This window comes from Mustela erminea, chromosome 10 (assembly GCF_009829155.1).
Source record: "Mustela erminea isolate mMusErm1 chromosome 10, mMusErm1.Pri, whole genome shotgun sequence".
Lineage (NCBI taxonomy): Eukaryota > Metazoa > Chordata > Mammalia > Carnivora > Mustelidae > Mustela > Mustela erminea.
In genome coordinates, this window is record NC_045623.1 from 11,404,670 (window position 1) to 11,424,063 (window position 19,394).

General features: G+C 36.8%; 1 protein-coding gene across 1 annotated transcript in view; it reads right to left on the bottom strand.

The window, feature by feature from the left end:
* SYCP1 (synaptonemal complex protein 1) overlaps nt 1–19,394 on the bottom strand; it is a 137,636-nt gene that overhangs the window by 112,415 nt on the left and 5,827 nt on the right. The window contains exons 6-8 of the mRNA XM_032301571.1: nt 18,502–18,666; nt 16,307–16,374; nt 9,841–9,914 (exon numbers count right to left, since the gene is read on the bottom strand). Of these exons, the coding sequence (XP_032157462.1) occupies nt 9,841–9,914; nt 16,307–16,374; nt 18,502–18,666 (307 nt within the window). The remainder of the gene's footprint in view (nt 1–9,840; nt 9,915–16,306; nt 16,375–18,501; nt 18,667–19,394) is intronic.

The window sequence follows — 19,394 nt, forward strand, 5'->3', positions numbered from 1 at the left end:
ACTATTTGTGCCAAAGAACTGCATTCTATTGCCAACATCTCCCATCTTCCCATTGCTAATAGCATCAGTACTTTTAAAATACCCTCCAGCCATTTTTCTAATAGGAAAGTCCTGGAAATTGGATAAGTAGAACTACAGAAAAGAAAATAAATGGGTATAGACATACTTTACAGTTGTCAGAAGCAAGGTCCTACGGGTAGCACAAAGGGCCTCCAATAGCTGAGTGTTTCAGTGTGGTGATGTGTAGTACTGTAAAAATATAACCCTACATTTTTCATTTTTCTTCTTGATATTTATCTATCCATTGATCTATTTACCTATCTCCCTACCCCCTACCTCACTACCTTCTCCCTACTACCTTCTTTCCCTCTCCTCCTTGCCTCCAGACTTCCCCCTCCCCATTTATTTTATTTGTTTTGCCCCGTCCAGGCAACTAGATCTTTCAGCACTTGCTGCCTTAAAGAAGAGATGATTTTACCAAAAACAAAGAAAAAAAAAAATCTTTGTGTTTCAAAAGAACAATGTTGGGGGTTAGGGGAAGGATTCAGAACATAAACTATAGATTTTTTTAAATATATGAGTCAGAATGAATGTTCTTAATGTCTACACCAAAGAAATATTTACTAATTTGTGGGAAGAGGCCTTTAAAAGGGGAAGCTAAGGTGCCTGGGTAGTGCTGCAGCTGGTTAAGCATCTGACTTTTGGTTTCAGCTCAGGTCACAAGCTCAGGGTACTGGAATCAAGCCCCAAGTCGGCCTCCAAACTTAGAGTCCGCTTGAGATTCTCTCTTCCTCTGCCCCTCCTACTCATGCGCACTCTCATTCTCTCTAATAAATAAATAAATCTTTTTTAAAAATAAAAAAATAAGAGAGCTTATCAGGTTCTGGGAGACACTTAAAAAGAGGTTCTAGAGCCCTCTACACTCATCAGACTAAGCCTCAGGGTTGAGGACCATGAAAACCCCAGACAGTTTGGGCAAACCAAGGGCAGAATGAGACTGTGCTGTTTTTTGCTGTTGTTGTTGTTGTTCATTTGTTTTTGTTTTTTTGTCTTCAGCAGGGCTCTAGGAAGAGGAAAAAACCTGAGAATAAATGACTGTAAAATATATCTAGACAGATAGGGCCTTGGATCATTTCAATTTCCCTTGTCCCAATACTCTGTGTGGCTGAGCATAGTGTGATAAAGAACTGAGAATCAGCAGACCTGAATGGGCCCCCAAGAACAGAAATGAGGGAAAACTCAGAAACAACCTAAGTGCACCAGTTACTGAATACTAATTGAAACAATGAAAACCTCAATGGAAGATGAGTGAAAAACAAATGTCCTTCTCTACTACATGGTATTATATAGGAACCCACAAATTTAGATACAATTCCAGGAGAAGGGGAAAAATTCTCAAATTTATTAAGTTTCTTCTAAAGAGAAAGGACCCAAATTTTAAAAATCATGAATGAAAGATAAGAGATCACAACCAACACCAAAGAAATACAAACACTTTCAAGAACATATTATGAGCAACTGTATGCCAGAAAATTTAACAATCTGGAAGAAATGGATGCATTCCTAGAGACCTATAAACTACCAAAACTGAACCAGAAAGATATAGAAAACCTGAACAGACCCATAACCAGTAAAGAGATTGAAAGAGTCATCAAAAATCTCCCAACAAGAACCCAGGACCACATGGCTTCCCAAGGGAATTCTACAAAACATTTAAAGAAGAATACATACTTATTCTCCTGAAACTGTTCCAAAAAATAGAAATGGAAGGAAAACTTCCAAACTCATTTTATGTGGCCAGCATCATGTTGATTCCAAAATCAAAGACCCACCAAAAAGTAGAATTACAAACCAATATCCTTGATGAACACAGAGGCAAAAATTCTCACCAAGATACTAGTCAATAGGATCCAACAGTCCATTAAAAGGATTATTCTCCACAACAAGTGGGATTTAGTCCTGGGATGCAAGTTTGGTTCAACATCCTCAAATCAATCAATGTGATACAATACTTTGATTTAAAAAAAAAAAAGAACAAGAACAATATGATGCTCTCAATAGATGCTGAAAAAGTATTTGACAAAATATAGCATCCTTTCTTGATCAAAACTCATCAAAATGTAGGGATAGAGGGTCCATACGTCAATATCATCAAAGCCATCTATGAAAAACCCACAGGAAATATCATTCTCAATGGGGAAAAAATGAGAGCTTTTCCCCTAAGGTCAGGAACACCACAGGATGTCCATTAGCACCACTGCTATTCAACATAGTACTAGAAGTCCTAGCCTCATCAATCAGACAACAAAAAGACATAAAAGGCATCTGAATTGGCAATCTCACTTTTGCAGATGATATGATACTTCATGTGGAAAACCCAAAAGACTCCACTCCAAAACTGCTAGAACTCAATACAGGAATTCAGTACAGTGTCAGGATACAAAAATCAATGCACAGAAACCAGTTGCATTTCTATACACCAACATCAAGACAGAAGAAAGAGAAATTAAGGAGTTGATCCCATTTACAATTCCTTCCCAAACCATAAGATCCCTAGGAATAAACCTAACCAAAGACACAAAGAATCTTTACCCAGAAAACTATAAAGTACTTAGTAAAGAAACTGAGGAAGACACAAAGAAATAGAAAAACGTTCCATGCTCACAGATTGGAAGAACAAGTACTGTGAAACTGTCTATGCTACCTAAAGCAATCTATATATTTAATGCAATCCTTATCAAAATACCATCAATTTTTTCAAATAAATGGAACAAATAATCCTAAAATTTATATGGAACCAGAAAAGACCCTGAATAGCCAGAGGAATGTTGAAAAAGAAACCCAAAGTTGGCGGCATCACAATTCAAGACTTCAAGCTCTATTACAAAGCTGTAACCATCAAGACCATATGGTACTGGAACAAAAACAGACACCTAGATTGATGGAACAGAATAGAGAGCCCAGAAATAGACTCTAAACTCTATGGTCAACTAATCTTTGACAAAACAGGAAAGACTGTCCAGTGAAAAAAAGATGGTCTCTTCAACAAATTGTGCTGGGAAAATTGGACAGCCACATGCAGAAGAATGAAATGGACCATTTCCTTACACCACACACAAAAATAGACTCAAAATGGATGAAAGACCTCAATGTGAGACAGGAATCCCATCAAAATCCTTAAGAAGAACACAGGTAGCAATCTCTTCAATCTCAGCCGCAGCAACTTCTTCCTCAAAACATAGCCAAAGGCAAGGGAAGCAAGGGCAAAAGTGAACTATTGGGATTTCATCAAGATCAAAAGCTTTTGCACAGCAAAGGAAACAGTCAACAAAACCAAGACAGCTGACAGAACGGGAGAAGATATTTGCAAATGACATACCAGATAAAGGGCTAGTATCCAAAGTCTATAACGAACTTATCAAACTCAACACACAAACAACAAAATAAACCAATCACGAAATGGGCAGAAGACATGAAACATTTCTGAAAAGAAGACCTCCAAATGGCTAATAGACACATGAAAAAGTTCTCCACATCACTCAGCATCAGGGAAATACAAATCAAAACCACAATGAGATACCACCTCATGCCAGTCAGTACGGCTAAAATTAATGAGTCAGGAAACACAGATGCTGGCGAGGATGCAGAGAAAGGGGAACCCTCCTACACTGTGGGTGGGAATGCATGCTGGTGTAACCACTCTGGAAAATAGCATGGAGATTCCTCAGAAAGTTGAAAATAGAGCTACCCTATGACCCAGCAGTTGCCCTACTGGGTATTTACCTTAAAAATATAAATGTAGTGATGCGAAGGGGCATGTGCACCTGAATGTTTATAGCAGCAATGTCCACTATAGCCAAACTATGGAAAGAACCTAGATGTCCATCAACAGATGAATTGATAAAGAAGAGGTGGTGTATATATATATATATATATATATATACACACACACACACACACACACACACATACATATAATGGAATACTATGCAGCCATCAAAAGAAACGAAATCTTGCCATTTCCAATGACACAGATGGAACTAGAGGGTATTAGGATGAGCAAAATAAGTCAATCAGAGAAAGACAATTATCATATGATCTCTCCGATATGAGGAATTCATACAGATCTGGACTCCATAACAAAGATGTTCAACAGATCAGCAAAAATAACAAAAGTACTGAAGAATCTTGAAATGTCTAGGTTAAAGAAGACAAGATTCAAAACGGACAAGAAGCCAGCTTTAAAAATCTAAAGAGATAGCACGTAAAAAAGTGGCCTAGATTTTCCATATGGTCTATGGAGAATTACAATAAAATAGGAGAAACTCTGTAGAGACTTCAGCTCAATATAAAAATAAGAACTATCCTTAAATGACAATCTTGAGGTTAGTGAGATTCCATCACTGAATATATTCAAACATAAAGAAGACTACCTCTTGGTCAGACATGCTACAAAAGAAAGTAAATCAATAGAAATGTAAGTAGATTACAAAAGCTTTTAAGTCCTTCCCAACACCAACTAATTTAGGTTACAAAGTCTACAAAAAAAGTTTATACAGTACTTCAAATGGCAGGCTGAAGAATTAAAAATAATTTTATATTGTGTACAGGATAGCACTCAAAGGATTTTTTTAAACAATCACCAAAAAATACACTAAAACAAAAGCGTTTTTATAGGTACCTCTAAGAACAGATTTATTCATTAACTCATTAATTTATTGCCTACTATCATAAAAGACATTGTCTAAAATGTTGACTATCCTGAATCAAGATATTATCCTTTGCACTTAAGCTGCAGGAGATGTCTAGCATGCACTAGGCACTCCATAAATATTTGCTGAAGGAATTCATAAATACATGGTAAAGGTACACTAAGGGTACTAAGTAAAAGAAGAAGCATTTAAATCAGACTGCAAAATTAGGGAATACTTCTCAAGTAGCAATATTTATTCTGAATTTTTTTAAAAGATTTTATTTATTTATTTATTGACAGAGAGAAATCACAAGTAGACGGAGAGGCAGGCAGAGAGAGAGAGAGAGAGAGGGAAGCAGGCTCTCTGCTGAGCAGAGAGCCCGATGCGGGACTCGATCCCAGGACCCTGAGATCATGACCTGAGCCAAAGGCAGCGGATTAACCCACTGAGCCACCCAGGCGCCCCTTTATTCTGAATTTTAAAGGACAAATAAAGGTAATGAGATGAATAAAGAAGATCAGCCAATAAAAAAATATGCAAAATCTCAGAAGCATAATCTGTTTAGGGAGTAACAAGCAGTTCTCCATGTGCCTGTGTATGTGGGGCATGTGGTGGAACATTTGGAAAGGTGGAGGGAAGTAGCAAATACCATGCTATCCATAAAATTATAGAAAGCCATTAAAAGAATTAGACAGTGACATGATTTGATCTATATTTTAGAAAAGCATCAAGGACTCTATTTTCTGGTAATGGCTAAGTAATTCAGACCAACCATCCTGCTGAAGACAAAAATCTGGACAATCTTTTTTATTTTTAAAAAGAATCAAAGATCTAAAAAGATAATGATGAATCATCAGGCCAAGAATAGATTGAGGATTATAATTCAAAAACACTAAGCCAAATTCCAGTGAGAGTCAAGACAAAGTAATCCCACTATAGCATTTCTCTCCCACTACTTACAACTAAAAACTCTGAATGAAATACATAAAACAACTACTTCAGGACTCTGAAAAGAAAGCAAAGGCAGGTAGATTAAGGGAAAAAAAGTAAAATCTTGAAGTGACTCATGCGAAGGTAAGTTTCCTGGTTAGTATTTTTCCATCTCCCCTCCTAGTATTAGCTAAAGTATAAGGCCCAAACAAAACTGTAACAGGAAACGTGAGCAGTAAAAGGAAATCCTGATTTTTTTTTTTATTCCTCTCATAGCCCTGTCCAGAATGGCCCTTGTAGTGGAGCTGCGGCAGGGACAAAACAAAAACCGCAAGAGAAACTCCATATTTCTAGCAAAAGGACAGGGGAAGTGAGACCCTGTAAGGTTGAACATGAGGGGGCAATCTTAGAGACAGCTCCAAAAGAGGATTACCTAATTATGTGCATGAATTGGCCCAAGTCCCATGGGATAAAGGGAGAATATACATATACAAGACAGATCCAAAACAAATACAGTAAGTCTTTGAAAACTGAACTCTAACATAAATTATTATTCATATCCCAGACTTAATCTTGAGTGGCGCATACAAGAAACAGAGCCAGAGCAACATAGCAAAGACTTTGAAAACTGAACTGATATTAGAACCCAGCACACAAAAGGCAAGATAAAATTTATGGTCTGAAAAAAAAATTTTGTGGTCTGAACCTGAGATGACTGCTAAAAAATAAACATTCTCCTGGGGATTTTAAAAGGACCCAGAATCTTACAACATAATAATTTCAAAGTCTCCAAGATAAAATCCACAATTGTTCAACATAAAAAGAACTAGGAAAATGTGACATCATTCTAGGTCTCAAGCAAATAACCAAAGGTAATGAAGTACACAAACCTCTAGAATCCATAGAACCAATCAGAAATAGACCTCTTAAATAAACCTTATTAAAATCTTAATAAAACATTAACTGGGTTCATGGAGATAAAAAGATGAACTTAAAAATTTCAGCAAGGAACACTAATGGTGAGCATAGCATTATATATAGACCTATCAAATCACTGTGTTATATACCTGAAACTAACATAACATTTGTCTATCAACTATATGTTGATTTTTTAAATTTCAGCAACAAACTGGAAAGTCTACGAAGTGACATTACAGGGGCACCTGGGTGGCCCAGTTTGTTAAGTATCTGCCTTCAGCTCAGGTCATGATCCCAGAGTCCTAGGACTGAATCCCATGTTGGGCTCCCTTTTCAGTGGGGAGTCTGCTTCTCCCTCTCCTCTGCTGCTGCCCCAACTGGTGCTTGCACTCTCTCCCTCTCTCAAATAAATAAATAAAATCTTTAAAAATATAATTAAATTTAAAAATTAAAAAAGTGACATTGCAGATATTTTAAAAACCAGCTAGTATTTACAGAACCAGAAAAATGCATTATCAGAAAATAAGACCTCAACTGACAAATTCAAAAATAGACTAGAAAAAAAGAGAGAGAGAGAGAAACAGACTAGAAATAGCTAAATAGAGAAATGATGTACTAGAAGACAGATTAAAAGACATTTTCCTGAATGGTGCACAAGAAAAAAGATTAAGAAATAAACACAATGCAGAAATATCAAAAGGTACAGCACAGTAGCCTCACTGACTTGAAAAGCTCAAACAGGCTTTCATCTAAGAGACTTTGCACTTACTATTTCCCAAAATAGCTACATGGCTCACTCCCTCACTTATTAGGGTGACTAAAATACTTCCTCATCCCAAAATACTTCCCTATCCCAAAATACTCTCTCTTTAAGCAGTTAATCATCACCATACATGTATTTTATTTATGTATGGTCTCTGTGCCTCCACGAGGATGCATACTCATTTAGAGCAGAAATTATTCACTACTATTTTCTTCAGCATTCAGAACATTTCATGACGCAAAGTAGGCACTTTAAAAACTGGTGAATGAGTGGCGCCTGGGTGGCTCAGTTGGTTAAGCATCTGCCTTTGGCTCAGGTCATGGTCTCAGGGTCCTAAGATCAAGCCCCACCTCAGGTTCCAGGCTCAGCGGAGAGTCTGCTTCTCCCTCTGCCTCTGCCTCTGCCTCAGCCCCTCTCCTAGCTCACACCCACACAAGTATGCTCTCCCTCTCTCTCTCTCTTGCACAAATAAATAAAATATTAGAAAATAAAGAAATAAAAATAAAAACTGGTGGGATGCCTGAGTGGCTCAGTAGCTCAAGTGTCTGCCTTCGGCTTGGGTCATGATCCCAGGATTCTGCGATCCAATCCAGCATTGGGTTCCCAGCTTAGTGGGGGGCCTCCTTCTCCCTCTGCCTCCTGCTCCCCCAGCTTGTGCACACACTCTCTCTCTCTCTCTCTCTCTCTGACAAATAAATAAAATCTTTATAAATAAAAAAAATAAAAACTGGTGAATGAGGGGTAATTGGGTGGCTCAGTCAGCTAAGCAAACTTCACCTCAGGTAGTGATCAAATGGATCACAGGATGAAGCCCCATGTTGGGCTCTGTGTTCAGCAAGGAATACACTTTAGGATCCTCTCTCTCTGCACTTCTCTCCCTCTTTCTCCCCTCCCCCAATAAATAAATAAATCTTTTTAAAAACTGATGAATAAATAAGACAGAAATCACAAGAGCAAAAGGAAAGACTTAAGGCAAGAATCTAGATGGAGTTTACATTAATAACTATAAAGACTTTTTTTGTTGAGAGAAAGAAGGGCAGGGGAGAGAAACTTAACTATGCTCCACACCCTGCACAAAGTCCAACATGGGGCTTGATCTCACAACCCTGAGATCATGACCTGAGCCAAAATCAAGAGTCAGATGTATAACTGACTAAGGCACCCAGGCACCCCTAAAGGCTTTAAGAAAAACTAACTATATTTCTCATGAAGTTATGGTCATTGGTTCATTTAAGAGAGTACCTAAAAATTATGTTAAGGTTCTTCAAATCTCTCCCACCATCTGATCTGACTTAGCATAAAACAGAGGAAAAAAACGAATAGCCTCGTCTCCATGGACTAGTTCATTTTCTGCAAAGTAGTCAATACATGATCCCTCCCATCCCGTCTGTATACTTTTTACGACTTTTTATACCTAGATGGGAAAAGCTAATATTGAAAGCTGAGTAAACAGGATGACTTAATGGAGGAGCTGGTAGTGGTACACTACATTCTGGTAAGTCTTTATAGTTCCAAAAATAAAGTACCATAAGCAGGGACCAAGAATAAAAAATGCTAGCAATTGTGCATACTAGAAATAATAATAAGAAGAAGAATAGTTAACATTGAGCACTTTGTACTGCTCTAGGCCATTTATATTAATTCTCAAAACAACACTAAGTCACTTCATTAATCAATAAACAGTAGATCAAAGAGATTATAAAACCTATTCAAGGTCAAGTAGATAGCAACTGAAAGTTTGAATTTGAGCATAAGCTGTCTACTCTTAAGCCCATGCATGCATGCAGTAAGCTATGTGATATTAAACTTGTAGCTAAGAAAAATACGAGCTATCCTGGAAAAGCAGGTAGACAGTATTTCTTAAAAGATTCTTGGCAGAAACAATGCAGAGCTAGTGTCAAATTAATGACAAAGATAAAACAGTTATTTTTAAAATAAGATTTTTAAGTTTTTCATCAAAATGAAAAAAATTCATACATCTAAAATAAAAATATGCCTAAAATGAAAATGTATACTTTCACACACACATACATACATACCACAACCTTTGTAAAATACTTTAAAAGCATATTTCTTTCTTTAGGAGAAAGTTGAGAATTCTATTTAGACTGGAAATAAATATTGTTTATTCTTAAGTACTATGCCTTCAGCATAGTCCTCTACCAGTATTTTTTTTCTACCAGTATTTTCTATTATAAACATAGCTATATATCGATTCAATTTGCTAGTTATTCCAGGAAGAAGAGAAAGTTAGTCTCAAGATCATGTTTTAACTGAAGTAAGAACTACAAATGTCATGTCTAGGTATATATCTTTTGAAATATATTATCTTTCAGAACACTGAGCTTTCAAAACTCAAAGAACTGAGAATCAAATTATTACTTATGCAAAGAAAACATATGAAGCACATATAACTTGTTCTAATCAAAATTGGTTCTAAAAAGTGAAAAAGCAATTTCTTCCCTTCTCCACCCCCACCATTACAAGAATAAATTGATTTTTTAAAAAATAACATAAAACAGTAAGTATATTTACATTTCTTTGTCTTTTCTGCAGATCTGGCACAGGTTTCCTTGAGCAAATTACACAAATGCCTTGTAGCATTATTCCTGAAAGAAAGCAAAAAGTCTTCCTAAGTGTAATCTGATTTCAAAGCAAATTCATATGTAAAGGTTATGAAACACTGTTTCAATTTTTAAGGAAATTCTTGTATTTTTATATATATATACACACACACATATATATATCACATCCCTCATAAATGATTATATGAAAAAAATGGGTTGACTATACTATAAGCAAAGATGATTTAGTAACTTCCTCCCTTCAAAAGTAAAAAGGCTAATTCCTTAAGAACTTTCTACCCAAGTAACTAACAATAACATTTCAGTAAATATTTCCAGATTTTGCCTAAGGGGAAATAAAGTAAGAATAAAAGGGTTGAGCTTTTCATTTATTAAATGCTTCAGAAATAATTTGTCTTGGGATGCCTGGGTGGCTCAGTGGGTGAATCCTCTGCCTTCGGCTCAGGTCATGATCTCAGGGTCTTGGGATTGAGCCCCACATCGGGCTCTCTGCTCAGCTGGGAGCCTGTTTCTCTCTCTCATTTTTCAATGCTGCTTTGCCTACTTGTGGTCTCTCTTGCTCTCTGTCAAAAAAATAAATAAAATTGGGGTGCCTGGGTGGCTCAGTGGGTTAAGCCGCTGCCTTCGGCTCAAGTCATGATCTCAGCGTCCTGGGATCGAGCCCCACATCGGGCTCTCTGCTCCGCAGGGAGCCTGCTTCCCTTTCTCTCTCTCTCTGCCTGCCTCTCTGCCTACTTGTGATCTCTGTCTGTCGAATAAATAAATAAAATCTTAAAAAAAAAATACATCTTTAAAAAAATAAAATAAAATAAAAAATAAATAAATAAAATCTTTAAAGAAAAAAAAAAGAAAGAAATAATCTGTCTTACCCTTAAAACATTAAACAGTAATTTTCTTTCTTTTTTATTTAATTTTCTTTTTTTTTTAGTTTATTTGACAGAGAGAAATCACAAGTAGACAAAAAGGCAGGCAGAGAGAGAGAGCGGGAAGCAGGCTCCCTGCTGAGCAGAGAGCCTGATGCGGGACTCGATCCCAGGACCCTGAGAGCATGACCTGAGCCGAAGGCAGCGGCTTAACCCACTGAGCCACCCAGGAGCCCCTAAACAGGTAATTTTCTGACTAGCCTTTCATTACATGAATAATAAGACCTCTGATCATCTCAATAGAGGCTGATAAAGCAATTAATAAAATTCAATATCCATTTATGATAAAAACTCTCAACAAAGTAGGTATAAAAGGAATGTACCTCAACATAATAAAGGCCCTATATGACAAGCCCACAGCTAACCTCATAATCAACAGTAAAAAATAAAAAGCTAGGGACGCCTGGGTGGCTCAGTGGGTTAAGCCGCTGCCTTCGGCTCAGGTCATGATTCCAGGGTCCTGGGATCGAGTCCCGCATCGGGCTCTCTGCTCAGCAGGGGGCCTGCTTCCCTTCCTCTCTCTCTGCCTGCCTCTCTGCCTACTTGTGATTTCTCTCTGTCAAATAAATAAATAAAATCTAAAAAAAAAAAATAAAAAAATAAAAAAAAAATAAAAAGCTAAAAGTTTTTCCTCTAAGATCAGGAACAAGATAAGAATGCCTATTTCTCACCACTTTTATTCAACATTGTGTTGAAAGGCTTAGTCAGAGCAATTAGGCAAGAAAATAAAGTAATCCAAATTGGAAAGGAAGAAGTGAAACTCACTATCTGCAGATGACATATCATATATGTAAAAACCTCAAGACTCCACAAAAAAACTATCAGAATAAAACAAATTCAGTAAAGTTTGCAGGATAAGAAATCAATACACAAAAATCAATTGCATTTCTGCACACTAATAATGAACCAGCTGAAGGAGAAATTAAGAAAACATACCCATTTACAATTGCACCAAAAAGAATCAAATACCTAGGATTAAATTTAACCAAAGAGGTGAAAGCCCTGTACATTAAAGCTGTAAGACATTAATGAAAGAAACTGAAGACATGAATAAATGGAAAGATATTCCATGCTCATGGATTAGAAGAATTCATTAAAATGTCCACACTACCTAAACAGGTCCTGATACCAATTTCATTGTGGGAAGGGAGGTTTCCTACACCAACAAGCAATTCTTGGGACACCAGCTGGATGTCCCATAATTCAATGCAATTATGATACTATCTACCTGGAGATAGTCTCAGATTCTACAGGTTAAGGGTTCAGTCCTACATAACTGCTGTACTCCTAAGATACCAGTTGCAAGCCCAGGTTTTACCTATATTTCTGTCCAACTAGCTATAATTCAAAAGATCCCATGACTCACTCCTTAGTTTTCAGACACAGGTACAAGTTCAGATTGTTACCTGAATCTCTGACAGACTATCTAGAAATCTAAGGTTCCTTAAATTTGATTAATTTGCTGGAGCAGTTCACTGAACTCAAACGATTTACTTGCTAGATTACTAGTTTATTATAAAAGAATATAACTCAGGAATAACCAGATAGAAGAGATGCATAGAGCAAAGCATGGGGAAAGGGTGTGGAGCTCCATGCTCTCTCAGCTCACCACTCTCCCCAAATCTCTTCACCAAGCTGGAAGTTTTCCAAACCTGGTCCTCTTGTGTTCTTACGGGAGGCTTAGTTACATAATTGTGACTGATTAAATCATTGGTCATTGATGACTGATTCAAACTCCAGACCCTCTCCTCTCCATAAGGGGGATGAAAATTCCGACCATCTAATATGAAGAAAGAGGATTACTCCTACACTATGGAAATTCAGATTGGTGCAGCCACTGTGGAATACAGTATGGAAGTTGCTCAAAAAATTAAAAGTAGAACTACCCTATGATCTGGTAATCACACTATTGGCTATTCACCCAAAGAATATGAAAGCACTAATTTGAAAGGATATATACACTCCTATTGCAGGATTATATACAATAGCCAAATTGTACATACAATAGCCAAAATGTAAGCAGCCCAAGTGCCCATTGATAGATGAATGAATAAAAAAGATGTTGTGTGTGATACACACACAAACACAATGGAATATTACTTGGCCACAAAAAAGAATGAAATTTTGCAATTTGCAACAACATGGATGGATCTAGAGGATATAATGTTAAGTGAAATAAGCCAGTCATAGAAAGGGTGGTTTGGTTTGGTTTTCAAAGCCTAGACTATTCTCCAGTACAGAGTAGTAGTTCCCAAAGTATGATCCTTGAACCAGCAACATCCATATCACTTGTTAAAAGCTCAAATTCTGAAGCCCTACTCCACTGAATCAGAAATTCTGGTAGGGGAGCAGAGGACAATAGCATATATTTTAATAAGCTTTGCAGTTAATTCTGATGTTTGCTAAAATTTAAGAACCACTGGTCTAGAGATGAACTCTTTTTTGGTAATTTTATTTTTTCTTCAGTGTTCCAAGATGCATTGTTTATGCACCACACTCAGTGCTCCATGCAATACATGCTCTCCTTAATACCTACCACCAGGCTCACCCAACCCCCCACACCCCTTCCTTCCAAAACCCTCAATTTAGAGAGGGACTTTTTTGTTATTGGTTTTGTAAAAATGAAAACAAGTGACCATAAATCTAATTCTTCAATTACAATTTGAAAAAAATTTCAGTCTTTTCCTGTTAATTTATGGTGAGGGGTAGAGTTACAAAAAGTACCTTTACCAAAAGTACCTTGTACCAAAAGGTACAAAAGTACCTTTACCAATATGTTCCCTAGACCACAAAGACTATTTGAACAGCACGGCCTGACAAAAAAACAGCCATATACTCCATAAACAAGCAATCATCCAATCAAAAAAGTATTTATTCAAGTCTACTATGTTCCTACAGTGTCTCAATTTTAGAATTCTTAAAACTCTTCACTGGCTTCCAAATGGCTATTTGCAGCAATTTTCAAACTTTTTTTTCCCCTAGAACTAAAATCCTTTTACTGGATACACAAGATTTTAAATGATACATAATGCTGTTCTTGTTGAAGGGAGCCATAACTATAACCACTTAGCCTTTCTTCAGCCGACCCTCTGCAAACCTTATCTTCCATCTCCACTCCAACATAAAAATCAAAACTCCTGGGCACCTGGGTGGCTCAGTGGGTTAAGCCGCTGCCTTCGGCTCAGGTCATGATCTCAGGGTCCTGGGATCGAGTCCCGCATCGGGCTCTCTGCTCAGCAGGGAGCCTGCTTCCCTCTCTCTCTGCCTGCCTCTCCATCTACTTGTGATTTCTCTCTGTCAAATAAATAAATAAAATCTTTAAAAAAAATAAAAATAAATAAATAAATTAAAAAAAAAAATCAAAACTCCTTACCATGTCATGAAATGCTAAAGTAGAAACCTCTAATTCTCCTCCTGGCTAACTCCTATTCATCCTTCTAACCTCCTCATCTTTAGAAAGCCTTCTCTGATGACAACCACCATCATATGCATGCAACAGGGCTTGACAGGTTTAATTCATCAAATTATTTAAACAAATCCTAGGTAGGAGTCCAACAAAAATCAAATGTTGCTTTTTTAAAGATTTTATTTATTTATTTGACAGAGATCACAAGTAGGCAGAAAGGCAGGCAGAGAGAGGAGGAAGGAGGCTCCCTACTGGGCAGAGAGCCCGATGTGGGGTTTGATCCCAGGACCCTGAAATCCTGACCTGAGCCGAAGGCAGAGACTTTAACCCACTGAGCCACCCAGGTGCCCCCAAATGTTGCTTTTTAAGTTTATTTCTGAAAATATGTAATTGTAGATGCTTCAGGTTTCACTAATGAATGAAATTTGAAAATTGAGACTATTACTACATCTAATGGTGGAAATCAGATCACATATAAGGTCCTGCTCCATTCCAAAAAAAGCCTCCAAAAATATCTAAATTATCTCAAAACTCTTTTCCTGCTCAAAAATGTCAATAAATCAAAGTGTTCATTCCCTCTCAAACTTCTATTACAGGCCAAGCATATGGTTTTGAAATACCAAATTCTCTTTCAAATCTACATCCCTTTTAGAAAATCCTCATCAGTGAAGGAGCTGGTCCTGAGCAACTTTATATTAAATCTGTCATTCAATAATCAAGTCGCTCTACCTTAAATGCAACTTTGTTTCTCACCTATATTTTGACAAAGCTCTTACTTAAATGTTAGTTTCCTTCAGATGACAATTGACAATTCAGTATTTGAGGTCTAAGTGGATATACAACTGAAACTGCTTAGAATAGAAGGAAATCATGCCCTCTCACCTCAAAAAAATGGCATAAATTCTATATTATGTCACATTACACTACCTTACACTATACTATGTAACTTAACAGTCACGGTATTAGCAAAAATTCAACTGTTCATCAATGGAGGCAGTAGCAATCTTAAGAAAGCTCATCAACTACCAAACACTGGTATTAGAGCTACGGTGGGCTTTAGATGTCCTATAAGATACTACGGAACTCAATCACATACCTATACGGAAGTGAGCATAAGTACCAAATATACAATAGGCATACAATGTTAGAAACTTTCTCTTCTCTCTCCCTTTTTCCTAATAACCAAACCTCAATTAGGCAGGAAAAAAATTAAGGTTTAGCATTTAATCTTTTATCTGGGAAATCATAGGTTGTCTTTTTTTAATTAAGTAATCTCTAACCCCAATATTGGGCTCAAACTCACCACCCCAAGATCTAGTCACAAGCTCTTCCAACTAAGCTAGCCAGGAAACCCCATAGGTTGTCTTTCAATTGGACTAAAACAATCTGTTTTAAGAGCCTTTCCGCTTTATCAGCAACTTCACTGACAAAGTGATAGGTCTTCTAAAGCCATGATGTTTAACTTAAAACATGTAGGAATAAATAAATTTTGTACTCTTCAGGGACCCACACATCACATTCTAACCAATATTTACTTGACAGATGAATAAAAACTATAGTTTTCTATTAAATTCTATATAATACAAAATGAAAGAGACAGTAAGTGTATAAAATAAGGCTTAGCTATTGCCTAGAACAAAGGAAAAGAAAAGCTAAAGTAGACACTAAGATTTTAAGCTGACATTAATGGAAGAATCATTAGATCACTGACAAAAACAGGAATTTGAGAGTAAGAATTAGCTTATAATGAAATTGAGCACTATTTTACAAATACTGCATCTAAAGTGTTGCAACAATCAGAAAGGTAGAAAATATACATAGGCAGTTGCAGATACAGTTATCACATAACTTTTGATAATAAATAATGGTTTCTCCTGATACTTTAATAAGTGAGAAATTGTCAGTGATCACTGTTTGCCAAATACAAAAATGTAAAATAAGTAGGTCTTCCTTCTTCCATTGTACCCAGGTAGAATTCTACAGATAAGTTAATATTACATAACAGAATATTAAGTTCAATAAATTTCTGGAAATCATTTTCATAAATCTGGAATAAATTTAGAAAGAAAAATTAAATTATTACTTACTCTTTTATTAAATCTTTATTTTCTTGAATTCCTTCTTCTAATTTCAAACTTACTTTTTCATTTTCAAACTAATTTATAAAACAAAAGAACAGTTCATCACATTTTGCTTATTTTTAGCAAAATAAACACGAGTACAATCATTAAGCAGCATTTCTTTGCTAACAACTAAGAACTTTAAGAATTCTTTGCAAACAAAAAGCTTTGTGTCACAGCTTATAGATTTTCCTATAAGAATATGTATCTCACTTTCACAGATCTAAAATTAAGTTTGCTGAATCATCTCCAAAAAGTATCCAACAATATTTTAATGCAATATTGTCTTCCCTAAACATTTTTAAATGTTTTATCTTTGTCCTAACCCAATGTTGCATTTTCAACATTCTTCTTTCACTGGACCACAAAGCTGAAGCTAAATAGTTCCAAATATAAAATCCACAAATGTCATTGTTGGGTCCCCCCAAAATTGGGTACCCCAATAATGGGTGCATGATTAAAGGAGCGAGACTCATACAAAGTGAAGGTCAAGCAAAGCTTTATTTCACGCCTAGCATCAGGAATCATACCGACGGTCAAACAGACCCGTCCCGGCCGCCTCTCCAGAGAGGGTGATCCCTCCCTGCTTTCCAGACTAACTTTTATAGAGTAAAGGCCATGTGACTGGGTCTGGCCACACACAGGTGGCCAATGAGATTGTAACACACACAGGAAACTCCACAGTGATGCTAGGTGACCAACTGAGTTACAGTTTACCCTAGTAGACATTTGAACCAGCCTATCACACCTTGGTTAGGATTGGCGCCAAAAGGCTCCCAAAGGGTGGGGGCCCATACTCCTTGGTAGCTAGGAGACAGTATGTGCCCCCACTGATTGAATACCTCCACCTGGCCTGACCCACCCTTGTACTTGGACTTTGTTACGTGGGACTGGTTTCCCGGACTTGGTTTTAAATAAATTGGGGGGGGGGGGCAAGGTCAATTTAAGCTTTCCAGCAAAATGGCAGTTCAACCGGGGTGGGGCTGCTCTGGCTGAATAGGCCCTTACAATCATATTCCAATAAAAGACATTCATATCAAACAAATCATCACTAGTAATAGGGTTAAAATTAAAAATTTATAATTAGAATCATTAAAGCAATCTTTATCTAAAATAATTTATTATTTCCCTAATCATTTGCATTAAGCTTTGTGCAACTGTAAGGACCTATGTTATATTTTATTTTAGCTAGAGGCTTCCATTGAGGTTAAACAATAACTTTGTTGTTTAACCCTTAATGTCCCTGCTCCCCTCAGGGATTTTATATTTTAAGTCCCCCAGGGGACTTAAAAACAAGTCCCAGCTCCAAGTGTGAAGGCCAAGAAAAACAAGGCTGTACCCACCTTGAGTCTAGCCCTGACAGAAGTACAGCCATCTTGGCAAAGCAAAAGCTGGCACCTTGCACTGTAAGAGTGGGTTAGCATAAGAATGGCCATCCTGAAGGCCAGGAAGCCATTTTACTGAGCGTCCCTAACAAACCCACACTGTGCACTTGAGATAAGAGAAAGTAGCTAAAACCTAAGAAACAACTTAATCATGTACTACCACGGCGGTTAGGCGTTGGCGCCACAGGGACCAGATGTTAAAGAAAAACAAATAGTTAACTTGCAGAGATCACAATCCTGCTAGACCAGAGTCTCCCTTGGTTTGCAAATGTGCTAGTGATTTACAACAAAAAGGCCATCTTTTCAATGGCTCAGTACCATGAGGCCAAAGGTCGCCCTCCCCACCATAAAACTGTAGGAGGCTTAAGCAGAAGGAAATGTAATTAAGGTGAAAATTCTTCTAAACCTAAATCTCACGTAACTGCCAGGGTGACACCGGGGCGGCAAAAAGTTAAACAAAGTTAAGCTGTCAAAGTGGGGCGTAAGAGATGTATGTAGCTATGAAAAAGTGCCTTGAAAATGCTATATAAACCCTTGGCTTTGAGTGCTCAGGGTCCTCTTTGAAACTCTAATTGAGGGGTGGTCGACTCCATACCCTAACACAACTTGTCCTCTGTGCTCATACTAAAGCTGAAACACAGCATCCGTTAAAATTCAAAAAACACTGTCCTTAAAATCCACATCACAGAAATACTCTATTTTAAAGTATTACAGAATTATTATAGAAGTATTATAAAATCTACTACACTACATTTTCAATTCCAAATCTCATTATACCTGTAGTTCCTGAATGGCTTTCCGCTGTGCTTCAATTATCTTTCTATTTTCTTGCAACTTATTTTCTTTTTGCTTCAATTCAGATTCTACATTCACTTTCCACTTCTTGATCTTTTCAGCCTCCTTATACAGTTTTGAATATAGTCTGCTCATTGGCTCTGAATTCTGATAAATAGATTTTCAGAGTGGTTACACTAAATTTTGAACAATTAACAAATTACTGCTGCCTATTGCAAATATCCGTGAGTAATATAATATCTTAATAGTTGAGAACAATTCTCTCTTCAATTTATGCCCTACTAGCATCTTGAAAACTACATTAACTCTTTAAAAGTTATTAGCTATATTAGCTATTTCACTAAAGTTACCGGTCACTTGACTAAGTTATACGCTACTGAATAAAATCCAATACCTCCAAAATATACTTAAGCCAGATATTGGAAATATTTTAGTCAATGAGAGAATCTGGCTGGTTAAAAGCTAAAATAAGTCATTCTACATGAGATCTATAAATTTTTACAATGGTCTTAAAACATTTTGGTTATATGGTTTGGAGATTACCTAGAGGACATGAATTTTCAAATACAATGACAAAAACATATTTAACACAAGAGCTAGCTTTCATTTATTCTAAGGTCTTATTTAGCTTATATCTGGATTTCCTGCATTACCCATTTCAACATTATAAGGTAAATGCCAGTTCATTTTTTTTTAAATCACAGATTTCTGCTTGCTGATCCCTCTTTGTTATCAAAATACATGAATAATTTCCATATTTTTAAATTCTGTGATACTATGATCCAGCAACAGACACACAGTACTTTATCAGGCCATGGAATTTCCTTAAGTAGACTCTATGCTCGAAATGGGGCTTGAACTCAAGTATCTTGTGT